The sequence below is a fragment of the Schistocerca americana genome, chromosome 2 (genome assembly GCF_021461395.2).
Source record: "Schistocerca americana isolate TAMUIC-IGC-003095 chromosome 2, iqSchAmer2.1, whole genome shotgun sequence".
In the NCBI taxonomy this organism is placed as follows: domain Eukaryota; kingdom Metazoa; phylum Arthropoda; class Insecta; order Orthoptera; family Acrididae; genus Schistocerca; species Schistocerca americana.
In genome coordinates, this window is record NC_060120.1 from 886710288 (window position 1) to 886731640 (window position 21353).

At 42.5% G+C, this 21353-nt stretch overlaps 1 protein-coding gene across 1 annotated transcript in view; it reads left to right on the plus strand.

Annotated features, from left to right (window-relative positions):
* Nucleotides 1–1461: 1461 nt before the first annotated feature.
* The window catches only part of LOC124595870 (apolipoprotein D-like), a 31244-nt gene continuing 11352 nt past the window's right edge, over nucleotides 1462–21353 (plus strand). Inside the window, exon 1 of the mRNA XM_047134776.1 lies at nucleotides 1462–1605. Coding sequence (XP_046990732.1) covers nucleotides 1483–1605 — 123 coding nt within the window. The 5' untranslated portion in view covers nucleotides 1462–1482. The remainder of the gene's footprint in view (nucleotides 1606–21353) is intronic.

The following is a 21353-nucleotide window of genomic DNA, read 5'->3' on the forward strand; positions in this document are numbered from 1 at the left end:
GACTTAACTTCTGAGATCATCAGTCCTCTAGAACTTAGAACTACTTAAACCTAACTAACATAAGGACATCACACACATCCATGCCCCAGGCAGGATTCTAACCTGCGACCGTAGTGGTAGCGCGGTTCCAGACTGAAGCGCCTAGATCCGCTCGGCCAGCTGCGTAATTAAATTGGTGACGAAATATCTTACTTTATCGTGATGATCATTTCTTCATATGTAGGTTGGTGCCAACAGAATGTTTTCGCAAACGCAGTAGAAGATCCCTTCGCAACGAAAACTGACTTTATTTTAAAGACTGTCACTCCAATTAACGTACCATGTCTGTGGCACTATTTCACGATAATACAAAACGAGCCGCCCTTCTTTGTACTTTTTCGATGTCCGTCAGTCCCACCTGATGCGGATCCCACACCGCACAGCAGTACTCCAAAATAGGGCGGACAAGCGTGGTGTAAACGGTCTCTTTAGTAGACCTGTTGCTCCTTCTAAGTGTTGTGCGCATAAATCACAGTCTTTGGTTTGCTCTTCCCACAACATTATCTACGTGATCGCTCCAATTTAGGTTATTTGTAATTGAAATCACTAAGTATTTACATGAATTTACAGCCTTTAGAATTGTGTGACTTTTCGCGTAATCGCCTTCACGATTCTTAAAAGTTATTTTTGTTGTAATGCAGTAATTTTTATCACTGCTTCCTTTATACAGCGGTAATGGTCCATGAAACAGTTCCATGTAAATTTGCAGGATAAAACATAGATGTAAATTTCAGTTACTGTAAGAGATTGTAATGAATGTTGTTACTGTAGCAACAAATTCAAACATTCGTCTTTCGTTTTCCTAAAAAAAAATAAAACTTAATTTATCCGCGCACATACAAGCACAGAAAGTCGTTAAGTGACTTCACAAGTTTCGGTAGGTAATGAGGCTTAGGCACGAAACGAAGGTTTTGCGCCAGGGTTGCTCGAAACCCTGTGATTTACTGTGATTTACTCCGTGGTTAGTTTCAAACGCTGTGTCTGAAAAGGTTTAAACGAATAACATCGTTGCTGAGGTGACTACTCTTTTCCAACAACGAATAAACATCATCCTAGAGATTAAGAAATTAATAATACCACATAGATGCTGCCACACCAATTTCTTCTTGGTAAACTTACTGGTAGTTACTTCCTGTCACAAACGCTAGCAAAACCTGGAAGGAACATGCCGTGGATTATTACTAACCACCTCCTTTTAGCCGTCAAGGTGTCACTGCCAATTCTGCTCAAAAAGCGGAGAGAACAAAGCTTTCCGTTGCGCAACGTGACCTTACCGTGGCACCTCAGGCGTTGCGGAAGAGCCACAGATGACGCTTGGAGCAATTAAGTTGACACGAGCCTTTTTTCGGAAGACAGCAAAGGACACAAAGCCGTGTGAACCGAGCCGCAATATTCGTGCATATAAGAACGCTGTTACGAGAATCGCCACCAGTTGTGTTTACAATGATGGCCGTGTTGTACAAGGTAGCAATTCTTCTTGCCACAGCGTCCGTTTCAGTCGGACACCAACACAAACATCACATGTGTCCGCCGCCGTTTGGGATGAAGTCCTTTGATGCCGATAGGGTAAGGCTTTCGCTATTATTAACTAGAGATTCGTAGGTCATAATGTCTCTAAGCTGGTGCTAATTTATACTCTTTTAAGTTTCTACATTAAGCTTAGAAATGTGTTACAGTGCCTCTTAAATACTATAAATATTTATAGATCACATGAGTTATGATTAGAGCAACCACTGTGTTTTTCAGTGAACTAGCATTCGTGAGTGGTATAGCACAAATCACCTCCTGCCCATCTAGGTTTAGCTTTTTCACTGTTTCCCTATATCATTGATCATCGAAGTGTGGCCTGCGGACCGGACGAGGCCCGAAGCAAGTATCTGTGCGACCAGCGGTACTCTGCCGTATATTATAATAATATCCCTACAACGGAAATTGAACACTTCAGTCAACATTTAAAGCTTCTGAAGAGTGTATTTTTTCCACTCAGTGGCAAACAACTATACTTACAGAGACCGTTTTATTTTAAGATCTGCTTAATTTAACGGACTTTGGTGATTTCGTCTATGAGAAAAGTAAAGTCGGCTGCTTACCTCAAGAAGAGAGAGGTAAGTAGCGCGTAGAGGATTTGAGAGAAGACACGTTTTATTGGCTGTGTTTCAGTATGGGCAATACAACGGCGTGCGTGACTAGTAACGATCAGGAGCTATGGCATAAATTTTGACACTGAAGTAGTATGGATTCGTAAGTAAGCATCACAAAGACGGTCATCTTCAAATGCGGTAATTATATGAAATTCAATTAATGCTGCTATAATACAATGCAAGAGAAGAGGAAAAATGACATTCAAAACATTTAGTAAACATACGTTATCGTGTCGTATATTGCATAATGCGTTTAAATGTAAGGAAAGTTACTACGAATAATTAAGAAATCATCCACTCACACAGACAATACAACACTTTGCCAGGAAATGACACTGTCGTAAGTTTATGGTCACTTACGGCGGCAGCAGTCTAAAACAAAGAACAGTCGACACGAAGCGTTCTGTATGGTTAACGATCAGTACTTATCCCCCCTTTGCAACAGCAAATCTGCCGGAGCTTGTAACTTAACAATCTTTGTATGTCACTAATTAATAATAAGATCAGTACATATGCGGCCCGAGGTCAGTGTTTGCACTTGTGTAAAAAAGTTTGACGAACGCTGCCACAGACGGATTAACGCCAGTGTTGCTCTGCTTTTGTCTTCGTTCCTCATCGCTGCCCAATCTGAGCGTTTTCTCAATCTCGGCGGGAGACACAGTTGATTTGGTTCCCCTGTTTCTACGTTTTGTGTCTCGCTGACTGTATATTTTAATACAAAACTAGGTATCCAAATGTCTACGGCATGTTCCCTGTTCATTCCTAGGATTCTTGAGTGCCACCGATCACTTCTTTCCCATCTGGCAATGTTCGTTAACGTGAAAACACTTTATTGCCCCTACGTTTTGAGTTCATGTCGAACTCTATGTCCCTTATAACTGGCAGAGTAGGTTCGATAGTCGTAGGAAGCCAAGGACATGTCACATCCAACAGGACCATGAAAATAAAATAGAATAAAAGAGGCACTGTGGCGTTAAAACCCCTCTTTTGGTTGAAAGTAGCTCTGCCTTTACTTGTATAACCTCGACTTTCTTCCGAATCTATAAATGACCCAGACGTCGACGGTGGGTTAAACGCTAACCATCCCTACTCTTTCATGTAGAGAGAGCAAATGGCAAAATAACTGTTAATAAGGAACTTTCATAGCCCGTATTACCCGCAGATACACAGTGCGTTCCATGCATACACTGGTTTGCAACAAGGTTTCCAGCAAATGACAGAACCAAAAAGGGACGAGTATTAGACTGCATGGTAAAAGAATGTAATCTTACTGAGCTATATCAGTAATTTTATGTCTTACTGATTTTAATTATATAAAGTCACCACCGTAATTCCCTAAGTCGAGAATCATTCCATTTCACAAGTAACGCCGCCCAACTTTTAATCTTTTTCCTATCGCGTAGTGTATGTGTTTGCACCTTAATCATTGTACGAGACAATTTATCTTATCATCAATATTACAAACATTACGTTATTCAGACACAGTAAGCTCCTGCTCTTCGTGTCACAGTTTTATTACGTCTGCATCAGCAAACAACGATATTAAAAGTATTATATGAATGTGTGTTCTCTATTCTTTCTGACATGTCCGAAAGGACAGACACCACGCGGAATCTGCACCTGCGATAAATATTACCTAAATTAAAGGTGGAAGGGAGAAAGAAAGGTAAAGGAAAGGAGCTATTGATGTGAGCTTCATCGACTATTAATGGCGACGAGTGAAAATGTGTACCGGACCGGAATTGGAACCCGGGATACGCAGCTTACTAGGCAGTTAAATTAACCATTGCTCCTTTTTTTTCTTTTTTTAAAAGCTACATTTTTTTCGCTATTGTTAGTTCCATTTGATCTGAGAGGGTGTCAAGTGACATCTCTTCAAGTTGATTCTTGAATACTTTAGTTTTTGCGGACTACTCTCTGACCGAACAAGCTGACACAGTGTTTCAGGCAGTTGCGCCAACGATCTCGGCATGCCTCTCTGCCGATCCACATGCCTATCTAGCGCCATCAGTCACAGTCCACGTCTGTGTAACCCATGTTCGCTACTTTTAGATTACCGCATGAGGTCGGACGTGAGCGTGCACACGCACTGATGGTGGTGGATTCATTGGCAGTCGAGGCGAATCAGCAGCTTGGACGGGTTGTGTCGGTTCTTTCAGACATGTCCGAAGGAACAGATACACGTTCAGCCTCCTGCGTTAATCTAAAAAGTAGCGAGCATGGAGGACAGAGACTGCGGATAGGTGGAGCGAGGTGGGAATGTGAGTCGGCCGAGAGGTGTGTTGAAACAGACCTCTAAATTACAAAAAACTCTAAGTGCACGGTGTTTAAACCAACTTCATATTACGTAGGGGATCCTGCGTGCGAATCCCACTTCAGCTCACATTTTTACTCATGGACAATCATTCCATATAAATTTCCGATGCAGCTGACATCAATTGTCCAACCCCTTTCCTTTACTCCCCCCCCCCCCCCCACTCCACTTTCAGTTTATATAAGGTCAAAGTTATTGCTTTGCTTCCTATTTTCCTAAAAGCAGTAGCAGTAGTAGTAGTAATGTCTAAATTCACGTATGTAAACCAATGAACTCTTTCATAATGGCTCTGAGCACTATGGGACTTAACATCCATGGTCATCAGTCCCCTATAACTTAGAACTACTTAAACCTAACTAACCTAAGGACATCACACAACACCCAGTCATCACGAGGCAGAGAAAATCTCTGACCCCGCCGGGAATCGAACCCGGGAACCCGGGCGTGGGAAGCTAGAACGCTACCGCACGACCACGAGCTGCGGACTCTCTTTCATAATGCTCTCTATCAAGTCAGCTGTATTAATTTACTAGTTCTATTTACCATTTGTTTTTTAGGATATGTCGTTGGTTGATGACGTCTCTCAGCTTTCCCACTCTCCCTTCTAGTCTCTCAAATAGCGCTCATGTACAGTCTAATGCTCACTGCGGCATATCTGATAGACTTGTTCAAAAGTATTGGAGCACAGTGCCCTTGCAGCCTTTTCCGTAGCTCAAAGCTTTATCATTCGGGTAACTCTTCACCCCCCCATTGAGCCCCTTAATTTACTGAGGCGTCCCAATCACCAATACTCCACGCCGTTATTTCTGTGTGCACAAACTTCTGCTGATTTAACGCTGTAGTGGACGTGAATCTAACTGTTGGACACTCCATTTTAATATTTGCTTTTGGACTCAAATTACACTTTTCCTTTGTTTCATCTGTTCCCAAATTCAGTAGCGTACAGTGCCTACAAATATCGGCACTGTTCCACATTTCCAAGACATAAATGTAGCTAGAAAGAGTCGACTACGTCAAAGAGGTATCGTACTACCACGGAGAAGAAAATTTTCCATTTCCCTTATGGCTGTAACCGTTGAGGTCTGTCTGAGTGCTTTGTCCGTATGCATCCTAGACCTATTGAATATAATTTCTGCTCGTAAACCACAGTAGCCAAGAAATTGGGTTCAAACCCAACCTTTCCAGAAGCACGAAATGCAGAGAATCCTATGACAACAGTAATTACTTTTCCTATCGGTTTGTTGGAAGAACTACAATTTCGTTTGGAATGCAAGTGAGGGAAGAAGCCCGTCGACATTAGCTTCATCAGGGATGGAGTCCTAAGTCAGTTGAATAAAAGGGGGATTTAACTTGTCGCTGCTTCGTTTATGAATCCATCGAACTATTCAATTAAATAAAAGTAAAGTGGTGGGGATCCCATCTGAACACTTAATCTGGATGGTCGTAAGCACTGAATTATCTAATTCGGCCCAGAGAAGTCAGATCTTACTCCCTTACGTTAATACGGCTGAACAATTGTTGCAGCTCTGCACGCCGGTATATTCTGTGCAAGCCTCCTTGACTCTGCACGATCACAGAAACCTACACCCATGATTTGTACTCACCACTGATGATTCCTTCATACTACAGTATGTCTCCTATAAACTTATCTCTTATTTAAGCCACGTACTGCCATCAATTTCATTTTTACCTATTTCTAGTTAGTATCTCCACATTAGTTACCCGATTTACTCATTTAATAAATGTATATACTGAAGAGCCAAAGAAGGTGGAAGGCGCGGTCTCGGCCCCTTGCCACGGTTCGCGGGTCTTCCCCCGTCAGAGGTCCGAGTCCTCCCTCGGGCATGAGTGTGTCTGTTGTAATTAGCGTAAGTTAGTTTAAGTTAGATTCAGTAGTGTGTAAGCCTAGGGACCGGCCGCCGCGAACATGCAGAAGTGCCGCAACAAGACGTGGTATGAACAGGACAAATGCCTGAAGTAGTGCTGGAGGGAATTGACGTTATTAATTCTGGAGCGCTGTCCATAAAACCGTAAGAGTACGAGGGAAAGGAAATATCTTCTGAAAAGAACGTTGCAAGGCATCCCAGATATGATCAGTAATACTCATGTCTGGAGAGTTTGGTTGCCAGCGGAAGTGTTCAGCTCTAAAAGAGTGTCCCTGGAGCCACACCTCGGCAATCCTGAAGGTGTGGGGTGTCGCTTTGTCCTGCAAGAATTGCCCAAGTCTGTGGGAATGCACAATGTACGTGAAAGGATGCGGGTGATCACACAGGATGCTTAAAAATGGTTCAAATGGCTTTGAGCACTATGGGACTTAACATCTGAGGTCATCAGTCCCCTATAGCTTTGAACTACTTAAACCTAACCAACCTCGGGACATCACAAACATCCATGCCCCAAGCAGGATTCGAACCTACGACCGTAGCGGCCGCGCGGTTCCAGACTGCAGCGCCTAGAACAACTCGGCCACACCGGCCGGCAGGATGCTTACATATGTGTCATCTGCCAGAGGCAGGATTCGAACCTGCGACCGTAGCAGTCGCGCGGTTCCAGACTGAAGCGCCTAGAACCGCTTGACCACACCGGCTGGCTGTCAGAGTCGTATCTAGACGTATCATGAATCACATATCACTCCAACTGCATACGCCCACACTATTACAAAGTGTCCACCAGCTTGAACACTCTCCTACTGACATGCAAGGATTCATGATGTTGTCTCCATACCCGTACACGTCCATCCGCTCGATACAACTTGAAACGAGACTCGTCCTACCAGGCAACATGTTTCCCATCAACAACAGTCCAATGTCGGTGTTGACGGGCCCAGGTGACGCGGAAAGCTTTGCGTCGTGTAGTCATCAAGGCTACACGAGTGGGTCTCCGGCTCCGAAATACGAACTCCTCGCGTGCAGTGTCTTCAATACTTTACAAGTGTCAGTCGTGGGCTTAACAGTATTCTGTGAAGTTGTGAGCGTATTATGAAAAAGCTTCGTGCATCGATACGTTTGCAAATTGTTGGTGCCCTAATGCTGAGTGCTTCCGTAGTTGGGATAGCCGAAGTGATTATTGTTTCAAGAGGCACCGTAGCAAAGATTCATTCCGCACACACTGAATGCGGAAAAACTTCATCCACTAAACCACAATTCGGGCTGAAGTGTGTGTTGATTGAGCGTGATGGACGGTTATTGAGGAGGAGAGTGACGAAAAATAAGTGGATGGCAGCTGCAAAAGTCAGTGCACACCTCAATGTCACCCTCGCGCACCCTCTCAGCACAAAAAAAGGAAAAAAGAAAGAAAATTAAGGTAAAAAATAAAAAAAATAAAACTCGAAGGGAGCTGTAGAAGCAACGAGTTGCGAATTCCAGGGCTGTCTGGAATGCAGAATTGCAGGGCTCTCTGGAATTCAGAAACCACTAATCAACAGTGATGCAAATCCCCGAAACAGGGAAATGTGGTACCGAAGCCATAACACCTGGACTATGGAGCAATGGAATTTTGTCATTTGCCTGTATGAGAATTGTTTCACACTGTTTCCAACTTTCTCTCGAGTTTACGTCCTAAGAGTCAAAAATGATGGGTCTTTGCTGATAATTTTAGCAGCCATATCCTTGTATTCCATGGGCCATATGATTACTCTTCAATGTGCTTTTACTACATAGAATTACGTGACCATTTAGGCTGATGAGATTCACCCAGTGGTACAATGTGTGTTCCCCAGTCGTGATGATGGGTTGCAAGGCGGAAGGCTTCCATGTTCACATCGTTTGTATCTTCCCGGACTGGTCTTGTGAGCATTAGGATGAACAGCAGCGTTTCTACTGGCCACCGCAGTCACCAGATCTCAATATTTTGGAGCATTTATGATCTGCTTTGGAGAAAAGGCTGCTTCATCGCTATCCACATTCATCACCGTTACCTGAACTAATTAATATTTTGCACAAGGACTCTTGACACCAACAGTTTACCTGCACCGTATTAGGATGGCAATTTGTTGTGTTTTCCGTGTTACCGTATTTTTCCCCACTTGCTGTGTCCAGTTTTAGACTGGAAAATCATTAGCTGTTGCTCTGTTCGTGGTGACGTTCACTTCCTTGCGTTTATTTGCTGCCTCATTTGGGCGCGAAGACTTCAGTTTCATAGGCATTTTACTTATTGATCCGCATTTTTAGTGGACTGTATTTATGTTGTGATATTTTTGTTTCATGAATGATGATATGAACAAACGGATAATGTGATTTTGCAAGACCAGTTGTTCCATTCTGTACACGTAGAATTTAACACACGCTAATATAAATTCGTTATCATTAACACTTACCTGTTCCTGTTGGTATATTGACAAATTGTTTCAGCAAAAAGGCAACTTTCTATCTCTCTTCAAATGCATACTTCTGAACTTATCAGTCTGTGGAATACGAAAAGCAGGGCAACTCCCGTATTAAGATATCTGGTTAAACGTAAAAGTTCGTCTAACACATTGCTTGCAGGACGCCCATTCGCACAGGTCCACATGTAAACAAGTGCTGTCGCCATCGTTCTCCAAACTTTAGTGCGCAGTGAGGCTTTCTTCCGAATATATTAAGCTTCCACAAAGAGCTACTACACATCATTTATTTTGTTGTTTATTTTATTTGGCAAGATGAGACAGTTCAGGCCTTATCTTACCTTTGATCAGACGTAAAGATATCATTTTCTATGTTTATTGATATAGTAGTAACGCTAACACTAACAGTCAAAACTGCATTTCTCTTGGTCGTCCAGTTGAGTGCATTCATACACAAAGCACGAAATTTCGACAGCTTATCTTGCTACCATTTAAAATAAATACCTACAGAATGAGCCTTTATATGAGAGGTGGGCTGTACAAATAACCATCACTCTACACGTATGTCCTGAAGATGAGGGCAAAGCGCTCTATTGAAATATAGCGTTTCGTCGACGACTGCAGACTGCAACCGGTTGGACACACGAGAGCAATGCAAACAGTTGACTGGCATAGGATCATACAGTAGCAGTGATAGTATTATTCACATTGAATTACATAAATTTGTAATAAGCCCATCTACTTTTGGAATGTGAGTAGCAATATACTGAAGGAAATCCAAGACCGAAATGCATGTGGATTCAAATCTGGAAGGGAAGTTAAATGACACGAGGGAAAGGAGGAATAAAATGGCAGGTTTAGTAGGTACCATGGGAAAAGGAAGAATGTATATAGCAACAAGTAATAGATCTCTCGTAAAAATTAGACTGACTAAGAACTGTTGCGGACAAGAGAAACAAATGCCGATATACTTTAATCAACAATTGCGTTTATTTAGCGACCAACAGAGTCAGTAACATCAGTCGTAAAGTCATCCAAAAGGCCTAAATTTGGTAACACGGAAATTCCCAAGCATGACTATAACCTTTCCAGTATCGACTGGCAGAACTACGAGTAGCTTATAGGAGCTGAGGACTCACAACATTACGAAGTAATACTGAATACATAGTCTGACAACCGCCTCGAACTATGTGTTCGACATTCCACACGTGAATGAAATGTTCTGATTACAAACAGACCTTATCCTTAATAGAGTGTCAACAGTGAGAGAAGGATTAACGACAGTGATTGTATTAAGGTAGTGATGGACACCAAAGGCAGAAATGTCGTCAAGAAAGCTAGAAGAGTATTTATATTTCTCCCAACTGATAGTCACCAACACGTTAGTCGAAGGACGATCAGAACATTTATTTCTGATCCGGCAAACGCAGAGCGGTTGTGACTAAAGCTTAAAGATGTTATAAAGACGCGTGCAAATTAGTACGTTCGAAATGAAGACATAAAGACGTCAAAGACTTGGTCTAATGGTACCGCTCAGAGACTCTTCTGAAAACAGAGACCACTACTCTCTCTATTCAAGAGGGACTGCAGGGAAAGTGATAGAGAAAACTTCTAAATCTGCAGAAAGGGTCATGTGTGCAGTCAACAATAATTTTTCCAGATATATCATCGAGGAAGATTTATCAAAAATCTTAGGAAACTTTCTTAAAGTATAAAGCAAATAAACGGATCCAAACTTTCCGTTCAATCTCTCGTCGATCCGTGTCTTGTTGAAACTGAAGATAGCAGAGAGCAAGCTGAACTACTGAAATTCACTTTAAATAGCATTTATGGATGAAGATAATACCTTAACACTGTTTGCCTGCCTCATAAATTACAAATGAGAAATATTTAAATTAGCACTTCCGTAACTGAGAGAAAATTAAGACAGTTTGGAGTGATGAAGGCATCTATCCCGAAGCAATTTCAGTTACTTTTCGCACTGACTAAGCCGCGGAACTTGCTCCTTTCCTATCTCATATTTGCCGAGAATAGATTGTGCTGTGAACAGTCCTGTCTACTGGGAAAGATCGCTCCTGTTTACAAAGGGTTTAGTAAATATGATGCACAGCCTTATAGACCATTATCGCCAAAGTATGACTCTTTGATGCTGGAGATAATGTGATAGTGAATAGCACAAGAAGCAGCTGTGCTGAAGAGAAATGGACATCTCTGGAAATCACAATCACAGAAGCTGGCCAGATGAATATAGCTATAAGGCAAGTGTAAGTAAACTTTGGGGAACAGAAGAAATACTTCAAGACGTACATAAAACGTTCAGGAAATGTCAGGAATACAGCAATTAAGCCTCTTAGGAATAAAATACGAGTAAATGGGAAGTGTATGGAAGCCTAGGCGAAATGGCATACAGATAGGTTAAAAACCCATCGGTGAGGAATTCCAATGTTAAATGTAGAGGACGAGTCGGTAGAAACGGTAAGCTGAAGTTCTCTAAGAGTGGAAGGAAACGGCTGAAACGTGACAGAAAAACAAAACGTGTTTGTTACCAAAAACATGTGTGATCCAGAGCCAGCTAAACCGACCTTTGAAAAACGTGTGACAAAATAAGGGCACAAATTCCTTTGTAATTTCTAAAATCATCGGTAGGTGGCAAACAGGCGATTATTCCTTTTGGTTTGTGGCATCCGTAAGTTCGGAGACATTTCATAATGTCATCATCTACACAGTCACAAGATAGCAAAGGAGGATGAATGCGAGAAGTATCGCACAATCAGCTTAACAGCCCATATATCCAAGTTGACGATAAGAGTAAGATACAGAGGAATGAAAAAAACTGGAGAGCTATTTGATGACGATCAGTTTGCGTTTAGTAACCATAGAGGCACCAGAGAGTCAGTTCTGACATTGCACTTGATAAAAAAAAGCAAGACTTAAAGAGTTAGACTCCAGTCTCTGTTCCAATAGCAGTACAAGGAGAGTTCATAGTTCATTTGTGTTTTATTATACTGGTAATCCTTCGCTCACTGCTCCGGTTGATGCTTGCTTTAATCATGCAGTCTGAGGCTGTTGCCATTGGCCATTACTTTAGTGGGCCAGATGTCCACTACATCATCCTATGTGTCTCCCAATTGGTCCACTAATGAGGGCCAGCCTGGGTATTCCTGGCATTGAGATTGAACCCTCACCTGTATTCGAGGGAGACGTGTGTGAAAAGTAGTGAGACTTCACCCTGGGGACCAATCCAAAGACATCCTTGGTTCGTCTGATAAATGGGATTCATGCATTATGTGTGGCTGATGAAGATCCTGAGCCAGATGCAGTGGCTTCTCTGTTTCGGGGGAAGCCCTGAAAACCCTGGAAGTTCGCAGAGAGTTGGAGTGCTGTTAGTTGAAAGTGATAATGTTAGTCGAGAGATGGAACCCCTTAGGCATATGGCTGCCAAGTTGAGGAAGATCTTCAGCGTGCAGTCTGTATGCACAGTGAGTGGGGGGGTGGGGGGGGGTGGAAGGGTTTCTCTGTAGTTTACAGCTGCTGTCTGAAGTGGTAAGGACTCCCAGTCTTGCTTGAAATATGAAGAAATTCTCCATATGCAACATCGTTGACGAGACCCACTGCTGGACGAGGAGAGGGGGGAGTTTAGAATGTAACGTCCTGTCTACAACTGGGTCATTAGAGAGTTTGCAGAAGCTCAGAGTAATGAAGGATGGGGAAGGAAACAGGCCATGCCTCTTCCACAGGCATCATTCCTACATTTGCCTGGAATGATTTAGGAAATTCATGCAAAACCTGAATCTGAATAGTAGGACGGAAATGTGACTCCGCGCCACCCCTTCTGCGGGACACAAGTAGCTCATTACTCAAACGATGTACCGAGTGCTAGCTGCAGGGTTCTGAAATTGGTTTCACATTTCTAGATTGCCGGCAGACTTTTGAAACTTTTCCTCACAAACGGCTTCTAATCACACCACATGCTATAGAATGTTAGATGTGTGACTCGATTCCGGATCTCCAGCGATGAAGGTAACAATTGATAGTAACTGACGAAAAGTTATCGAGAAGAAGAGAAACCATATCTGGCATTCCCCAAGGAAGTGTTATAGGCCATCTGTTGCTCCTAATCTATATAAGCGAGTCTGCATAGAATACCGTGAAGGTGCATGCAGGCAGGCGTCGTAGGGAAAATACGATGTGATGAAGGGAAGTGCCATTCTAAAATGAAGCATACGCTTTTATTTTTTTCTGTATATGAGGTTGGGCCCCTCCACGCCTAAACTTCCATGGTGACCGTTCAAAAAGGTCTGTCACCTCTGATATGGTTAGTATGTAAAAAGAATTCCACCGAAAACGCAGTGACTTATCACCTCCTGGCTGGTTAACCGTTTGTAACTTTCAGAGAAGCATCGAGAGCGACGAATTTTTAGTGAAACCTACACATTTGTCTCGTTGCCATAATGTGATTTGCTTCCTATGCCAAAACACAGCGAAGTGTACACGGTCTCACATCACAAACATGTTGCGAGAGAATTCTGGAACAGTGGTTTATTAAGTTTATTAAGTGAGGAACAGAGGAAAATTAAGGTCGGTAGCTTCTGGAAAATTACGTCCTCAGTACAAAGAAAACATGTAACGGTCTTCACTTATGTTGTTCCAAAGCAATGCAATATCTCCTTTCACCACCTATCGATGGCCCTTGAAAATTACATTCTTTCATCGAAAACTTCTGCAGTTAGCGGGATAACAAGGTAGACAATGATGTTTTGCATAATAACGACATGGAGAAATACTCTACTCTTTGTGTGCTATCGTTTTTCAAATTCTCATTTCGATATCTGAGACCGTTTATGAAGTACGAGAAATGTTGTGGATATTTCACCCTGGCTTAATCGCTGGCGCAGCGCGATCACAATTGAGTGTGCTACATCAGATCAATTTTCTCGAGGCTGGTGACAAATAGACACCTCTTCCCAAGTCAAGAAAAATTCAATGTGTTAGCTAAATTTCATATGCAGAAACAAATTATGTAATATGCACCAAATGCAAAATCGTAGCGACGTCTATTTTTCATTGCAAACTTTTCCTGTTGGTTGGTTGATTTTGGGGGACGGACCAAACAGCGAGGTCGTCGGTCCCATCGGGTTGGGCAAGGATGGGGCAGGAAGTCGGCCGTGCCCTGTCAAAGTAACCATGCCGGCTTTTGCGTGAAGTGATTTAAAGATATCACGCTAATCCTAAATCAGGATGGCTTGTCCCAGGTTTCAACCGTCGTCCTTCCGAATGAGAGTCAAGTGTGCTAACCACAGCTCCATCTCGCTCGGTAAACTTTTCCCAATTTCCTGCAACGTCTTGCTTCCTCATAAATATCACAGTAACTATGACCATTAACGAAATGATTGATACATTGTCATGAATCTGACCTGTAAATCTATAAGTAAAGCAAAAATGAATTTTTTTACCGAATAGTTTCTGTAAAACCGTTTAATAAGGACTGAAGGGCGTGCGCCTCGGTTCTGTCGTCGCCAATGGGCCGAAAAGTGTCAAACATTTGGCCACCCCTTAGGAACAATAAACTGAACTCGCCCAGAGCTCTGGTCGAAAATGGGTCACTGCGCACCGACCACCGTATCCTGCGCGGTATCTATCAAATGGCGAGCAGAGCATGGGACTATGGAGCGTAGCAGAACTCACAACAGTGCTACGGTGCTGGTGGTGTTGATATGAAGCAAAGTAGTAGCAAGATAAACAAAGCAAACATTGCATTACATCTGCAACAACCGTGATCGAAGTCAGAAAGGGACCAAAGTAATTTCGCAGATAGAGAAAGAAGTGGCAGATGAAATACGAGCGTTTCTGTAAGACGAGTCAGTGGAATATGTGGTATCATACATAGTCGACTGCACCACAATATACATGAGGAGTACAATGATGACTATACGTGCTTAACAAGTGAAAGTCGTACTGATACAGACGTCGAGCCATGTAGTTCATCATACTTGTCTGAAAGGGAGCCACAAATCCCGGCTCCAGTGAAACGTAGTAAAGAACAATCGTTGTCCGAGTAGCGGATACTAAATATAATTACATACTTGGCAGATTATCCGCAGCATAGTAAAAAACAATTATGAACAGATTTCGAGTAAGTCAGCATAAGTACGTATGACCCCGTAGTGCATAAGACAGGCTGCCGATATTCAAGGGAGGTCAAGACGCACTTGTTACGAAAACTGATGTTTCTGCGTTTCAAGGATCCTCAATGGAGCTTACATAATGTGCATAATAGTGACCTACTACATTCAGCGTATCTAATTGCACCTGACATAGATTACAATAACTTCAAGGGAACCAGTGGATGGTTGCATAACAAACTACTGAATTGGAAGACGTGAGGTAACGTTATTTCAAACATACTACCAACTTGGCGAAGCACAGCAAACTGCGGAATCGGCCCGAACGGCCCGAAAATTTATATTGTAGATGAGATAAACAAACTTATCCCATACTTTAATAAAGAATTTGTTTTTAACTTCGATCAGTCGGGATCTGAAGAGAAAATACGTATTAACGGGACCCTGGAAATTAAAGGTACCAAGAGAGTTGTATCACGATCAGCTAACATCAGCGCCTTAAGGAATTTGTAAATAATTATGCCGACTGTTAACCTGGATGGTAAATTGCTGGAAAGTTCTACTGTGCTGCAAGAAGTTGCAGGGGCTCGGCTCCCCACGATTCTTACTCCTGTGTGTGATCTTGCAGGGGTAATAGGGAACGTTTATCTCACAGCAAGCAAGAGTGGGAAAATCGATTTAAGAGAACTACAACTACGGTACGAGCACTGCTATTGGCCAATAACAGAGCAAAATAATTTTCTTTTGCTCGTTTACTGGACTGCGTATACAAATCATACCCCTTTGCTGCAAACTATCGGTTCTGGAAAGTGTGTGACACTGCAATTTATACACGTGGAATCACTCGAGAAATTCAACCTCTGGATGTCTGTTTTTCCGTGCCTTTAAAACATATTTATGCACAATCTAGAGCTACGCCGTAAAGAATATCCAGTTTCAAGATAAGCTCCACGACAGACTGCTTCACATTCGGTTGCATGCCATCATGTTCCATCAGTTCTTGTCACACCTTTCCCGAATATGATTGTCTATTTATACTTTAAGAATGGATATCTAGCTCAAGGTCCTACAGTGCTTGTAACTCCCGAAGAGTGGGTCGTCGATCTTGATGGTGCCAACCTTAGCTATCACTGTGATGCGCCATTTTTCATTCGGTGTTCATGGTGCAGGTAAAATGTGTTCAGCATTTCTTGAATAACGACGATGCCCATTTTGTGAAGTGTAATTCACACATCCGATGGTAGGTTGATTTCTGCACTTCTCGGGCACTTACAATCTGTTGCCCTCCTGATAACACATGCTGAGTCATTAGCAGCTAATGCTTTTTCTGTCATAACTGTTAACACAACACTTTCAAATGAACCTTACTAAGGAGTGAATATGCGACCTCTCACTCAAGTTTTTTTTTTTTGTTAGATTGCTTGCAGATGATGTGGCTATTTACCGACTGGGAAAGTCACAAGAAGAAAAAGCGAGTAGTAGAATGATTTAGATAAAATATCCGAATGGTTCAAAAAGAGTAAAGCAGTTCCAAACAATAAAAAATGTGAAGTCATCCACTAGACTACTAAAAGGAATATTTAAATTTCGGTTACATAATAACTCACACAAATCCAAAGGCAGCAATTTCAACGAAATACCTATGGATTACAATTACGAAAAACTTAAATTGGAACAACAGCATAGAAAATGTGAACCAAAGGTGAACCAAAGACACTTAGACGATAGAATAGATCTACTGAAGAGATTGCATTTATCCTCTCTGTTCTGGAGTAATCCCGCACTGCATGAGATCCTTGCTCAATAGGATTGATTGAGTGCATCGAAAAAGTTCACAGAAAGTAAGATCGTTGTGTATTATCGGGAACTATGGGACAGAGTTTCCGGGATATGATACGTGAATTGCGGTGGCACTAACTGAAACAAAGGCAATTTTGGTTGCCGCGAGATCTTTCCACGAAATTTCCATCACCAATTTTCTGCTCCAATAACAAAAATTGTTGGCGCCCTGCTATATACGGAGAAATGATCACGTTATTGAAGTAACAGAAATCAGAGCTCGCGCGGACAGATTTAAGTGTTCGCTTCTCCTGAATTCTGCTCAAGAGTGGAACGGTAGAGAAATAGTCTGAAAGTGATTCGACGAATACTGTGACAAGCATTACTCGTCTACATCTATACGTATCTTGTTCATTCAGAGTAGTCATGTAGATGTAGATGTATCTGAAGAAAGTTCAGTAAATTCATAGCCTACGTTTGAGAAACAAGAGCGAAAATGTGAATGGAACACTCTGAAAGAAACACTCGGCTTAGAAATTGCATTAGAAAGGGATGTAGTTATTAGTCCCTATTCTTCAATCTATAGCTCGAAGAAACAATCACGGGGGTAAAAGAAAGGTTCAGGAGTGAGATTAAATTTTATGGTGACAGATGTAAGATACACTGACGAAATTGTTGTCCTCAGTTAATATGAGGAAGAATTGCAGAACATGTTGACTGGAATGAACAGTTCAATGAGCACACATTACACGTTGAGAGTAAGCTGAAGAAAGATTATGTTAATAGGGAGTCTCAGAAATAAATATGCGATAAACGTAACACCAAAATTGTGAACCAAGAAGGAGCTGAAGTGAAGGAATTCGCTACCCAAGTATTATGCACGACGCTAGAAGCAAGGAGGTCACAAGATCGAGTTAGCACAGGAAGGAGGCCATTCGTAGCCAATTAAGCCAATTGGCGTCGAACACTAAGGTTAGTTTAAGAAAAACAATTCTGAGAATGCACATTGGAAGGAGAATTGGGATAAGAAGAGTTGCATTTCAGATGTAGTGCTAGAGAAGACGATGATCAATAAAGTATTCCGACGTCCGTCGTCACAGGATCTTACAGCTAATTGTGAAATTATAGGTTATTACATTATTGTAGGCATTGGAGATGCTCTCCAAGGATCATCACGGGTTCGGAAAAAGCACCCATCTGAAAAGGCAGCTAGCTATATTCATACACGATACCTTCCAAGCAATAGGTACAGATGAATACGTAGATAACATCTTCATTAATTTCTCAAACAATACCTTCGACTACTGTCTGTGATATGATCGTAGGGAGTACCTTTGCAGGTAAGTTATCGCTCTCAAATGGGCTCGATGATTATTTTAGTAATACACTGAGGTGGCAAAAGTCGTGGAATACCTATGTGCACGTTTACAGTTGGTGGTACTGTCGCTTACACAAGGTATAAAAGGGGAGTGCATTGGCCGAGCTGTCATCTGTCCTCAGGTGATTCATGTGAAAAGGTTTCCGAAGTGATTATGGTCGCATGACCGGAATTAACAGACTTTGAAAGCAAAATTGTTGTAGGAACTAGAGTATTGGAGCATTCCATTTCGAAAATCAGTAGGGAATTCAATATTCCGAGATCCACAGTGTCAAGAGTGTGCCAAGAATACCAAATTTCAGGAGTTACCTGACATTACGGGTAACACACTCGCTGACAGTCTTCACTTAACGACCGAAAGCAGCGGCGTTTGCGTAGAGTTGTCAGTGCAAACAGACAACAAGCAACACTGCGTGAAATACCCGTAGAAATCAGTGTGATACGTTGGCATACTACGAACTTGTCCGTCAAGACAGTAAGGTGAAATTTGGCGTTAATGGGCTGTGGCAGCAGACGACTGAAGCGATTGCATTTGTTAACTGAACAACATCGCCGGCAGCGCGGTGTCGTGGGCTAGTGAACATGTCGGTTGGACCCTAGGCGCCTGAAAAACAGTAGCCTGATTAGGTGAGTGTCAATTGCAGTTCGTAAGAGCTGATAGTAAGGTTCGAATGTGCACATACCCCACGAAGCTACGGACCCAGGTTGTCAAACAGGCACTGTGCAAACTGGCGGTGACTCCCTAACAGGTGGGCTATGTTCACATGGAATGCAATGATCCAACTGAACCGATTATTGACTGGAAATGTTACTGTTCGGCTACTTGAAGGCCATTTATTGACTTCATGTCCCGAAACAGCGATGTAATTTTGATGGATATCATTGCGCCATGTCACCAATCCACAATTGTTCGCGATTGGCTTGAAGAACATTCTGTATGACTCGAGCGAACGATCTGGACAGTCAACCTTCCCAACATTAATCACATCGAACAATTAATGAAAAGATAATCGAGAGATCAGTTCACTCGCAAAATACCGCGCCGGTAACGCTTTCGCAATTATGATCGACTATAGAGGCGGCATAGCTCAATCCTTCTGAAGCGGATTTGCAGCCACTTGTCGAGTCCATAGCACGTCGAGCTGTTGCATTACGCCGGGAAAAACGACGTGCGACACGGTAAAAGAAGGTATCCCATGACATTTATTACGTCAGTGTAGAACTCTGTACGGTCTGCTGTTGCGCAAATGTTCTGCGGAATCGAAAGTAACATGACGTGTTTTCCAAGGAAACGTAGTTAATAAAATTCTCAATATACGTAAATGTCTTACCAGATGGTATCAACAGAGGTGTAAGAATGCACGCTGACCATGGTGTTGCCTGCAAGAAAATAGGGTGATCGTAAGAAAATACAACAATATCTGAAAATAATTTTCCCTCGGTATAACGAATCACAATGCTAGGACGACGGTTCAATCCCGCGTCCGGCCATCCTGATTTAGGTTTTCCGTGATTTCTCTAAATCGCTCCAGGCAAATGCCGGGATGGTTCCTTAGAAAGGGCACGGCCGACTTACTTCCCTAATCCGATGAGACCGATGACCTCGCTGTCTGGTCTCCTTCCCCAAAACCAACCAACCATCAGAATGCTAGTTAAATGTAGATAAACGTAATGTAATGCCAATGATAAAGGAAAGGTACCTGGCAGTATCGTAATAGAAGAAAACTGATGAAGATATGGTGCACATCACATATTAAATGTGCTCACGGATAATACAAAGATTCTACACGAAAATGGTCAATCACGTCAAATCCGTATTTCGGAAGGCGTAATGGAGGACATAGATTCCCTGGAAGAGTTATAGAAAGTTTTAATTTAGCGGTAAAGAAAATCTCACAAATGACAGTAGTGCGAGTAGTTCCGGAGCATTGTTCCAGTGTTTGAAGCTGTTATCTACTAGGAATGACGATAGACATTGAACAAATTCAATGATTCACTGCAAAGATCGTAGCTGTTCGCTAAAACAAGTGGTGGTCAAACTGTTTAAGTCAAGAACCAGTACTGACATTGTTGTGCAGCACTTCGACCCGTTTATGTACAATAACTCCAGACAGGCTAACTGTAGTGTAGGTGCGATAAGCGGACCGCCGGTATTCAGAATACTTCGTGTGGCCTTTTCTCTGTTTCAGATTGCTGCTACCATCAGCGAGTCCAAAGTTGTGACACTGTGACACGAAGTGCTGTCGTGTTGTTCGCGTGACCGGATCATTACTTGATTCACAACAGTAACTGCAAATATGATTAAATGTATTATGCAATATGAGACATTAAAACAAAACCAGAATGAGATTTTCACTCTGCAGCGGAGTGTGCGCTGATATGAAACTTCCTAGCAGATTAAGACTGTGTGCCGGACCGAGACTCGAACTCTGGACCTTTGCCTTTCGCGGGCAAGTGCTCTACCAACTGAGCTACCCAAGCACGACTCATGCCCCGTCCTCACAGCTTCACTTCTGCCAGTACCTCGCCTCCTACCTTCCAAACTTTACAGAAGCTCCCTGCGAACCAAGCACAACTAGCACTCCTGAAAGGATAGTGCGGAGACATGGCTTAGCCACAGCCTGGGGGATGTTTCCAGAATGAGATTTTCACTCTGCAGCGGTTCGCAGGAGAGTTTCTGTAAAGTTTGTAAGGTAGGAGGTACTGGCAGAACTGAAGCTGAGGACGGGGCGTGAGTCGTGCTTGGGCAGCTGAGTTGGTAGAGCACTTGCCTGCGAAAGGCAAAGGTCCTGAGTTCGGGTCTCGGTCCGGCACACAGTTTTAATCTGCTAGGAAGTTTCACTAATAGAAATGTCTACTAAATGTTCTGAATGTCATTTTCCTTCTACTCAGTGCGTTGTATGAAAACAGCGGTCATTTGATTTCATTTTCCATATTACAAATATATACTGAATTTGAAGGTGATCGTCTTTGTACTTCGTATTCGCGAGTCCATGTTGCTTCCGAGTCGGAATTTATACCACAGTCACTGATCGATACCAGTTGCGCACGCCCCTGAGTTGTCAGCACTGGAAGACAAACGACAGAATATTGCCCCTCTCACATCCTCTAACCCTGCAGTGGCCACACTATTCACCGCTCTGAGTTTGGGGTAAGCGACCAGCTTTACTTAGTACCGGGCACAATAAACCATAGTCTAATTAAATTTAAGCGCATTTTAAAATATTATTATTGTCTGCGCAAATATTTTCGTTTTGTT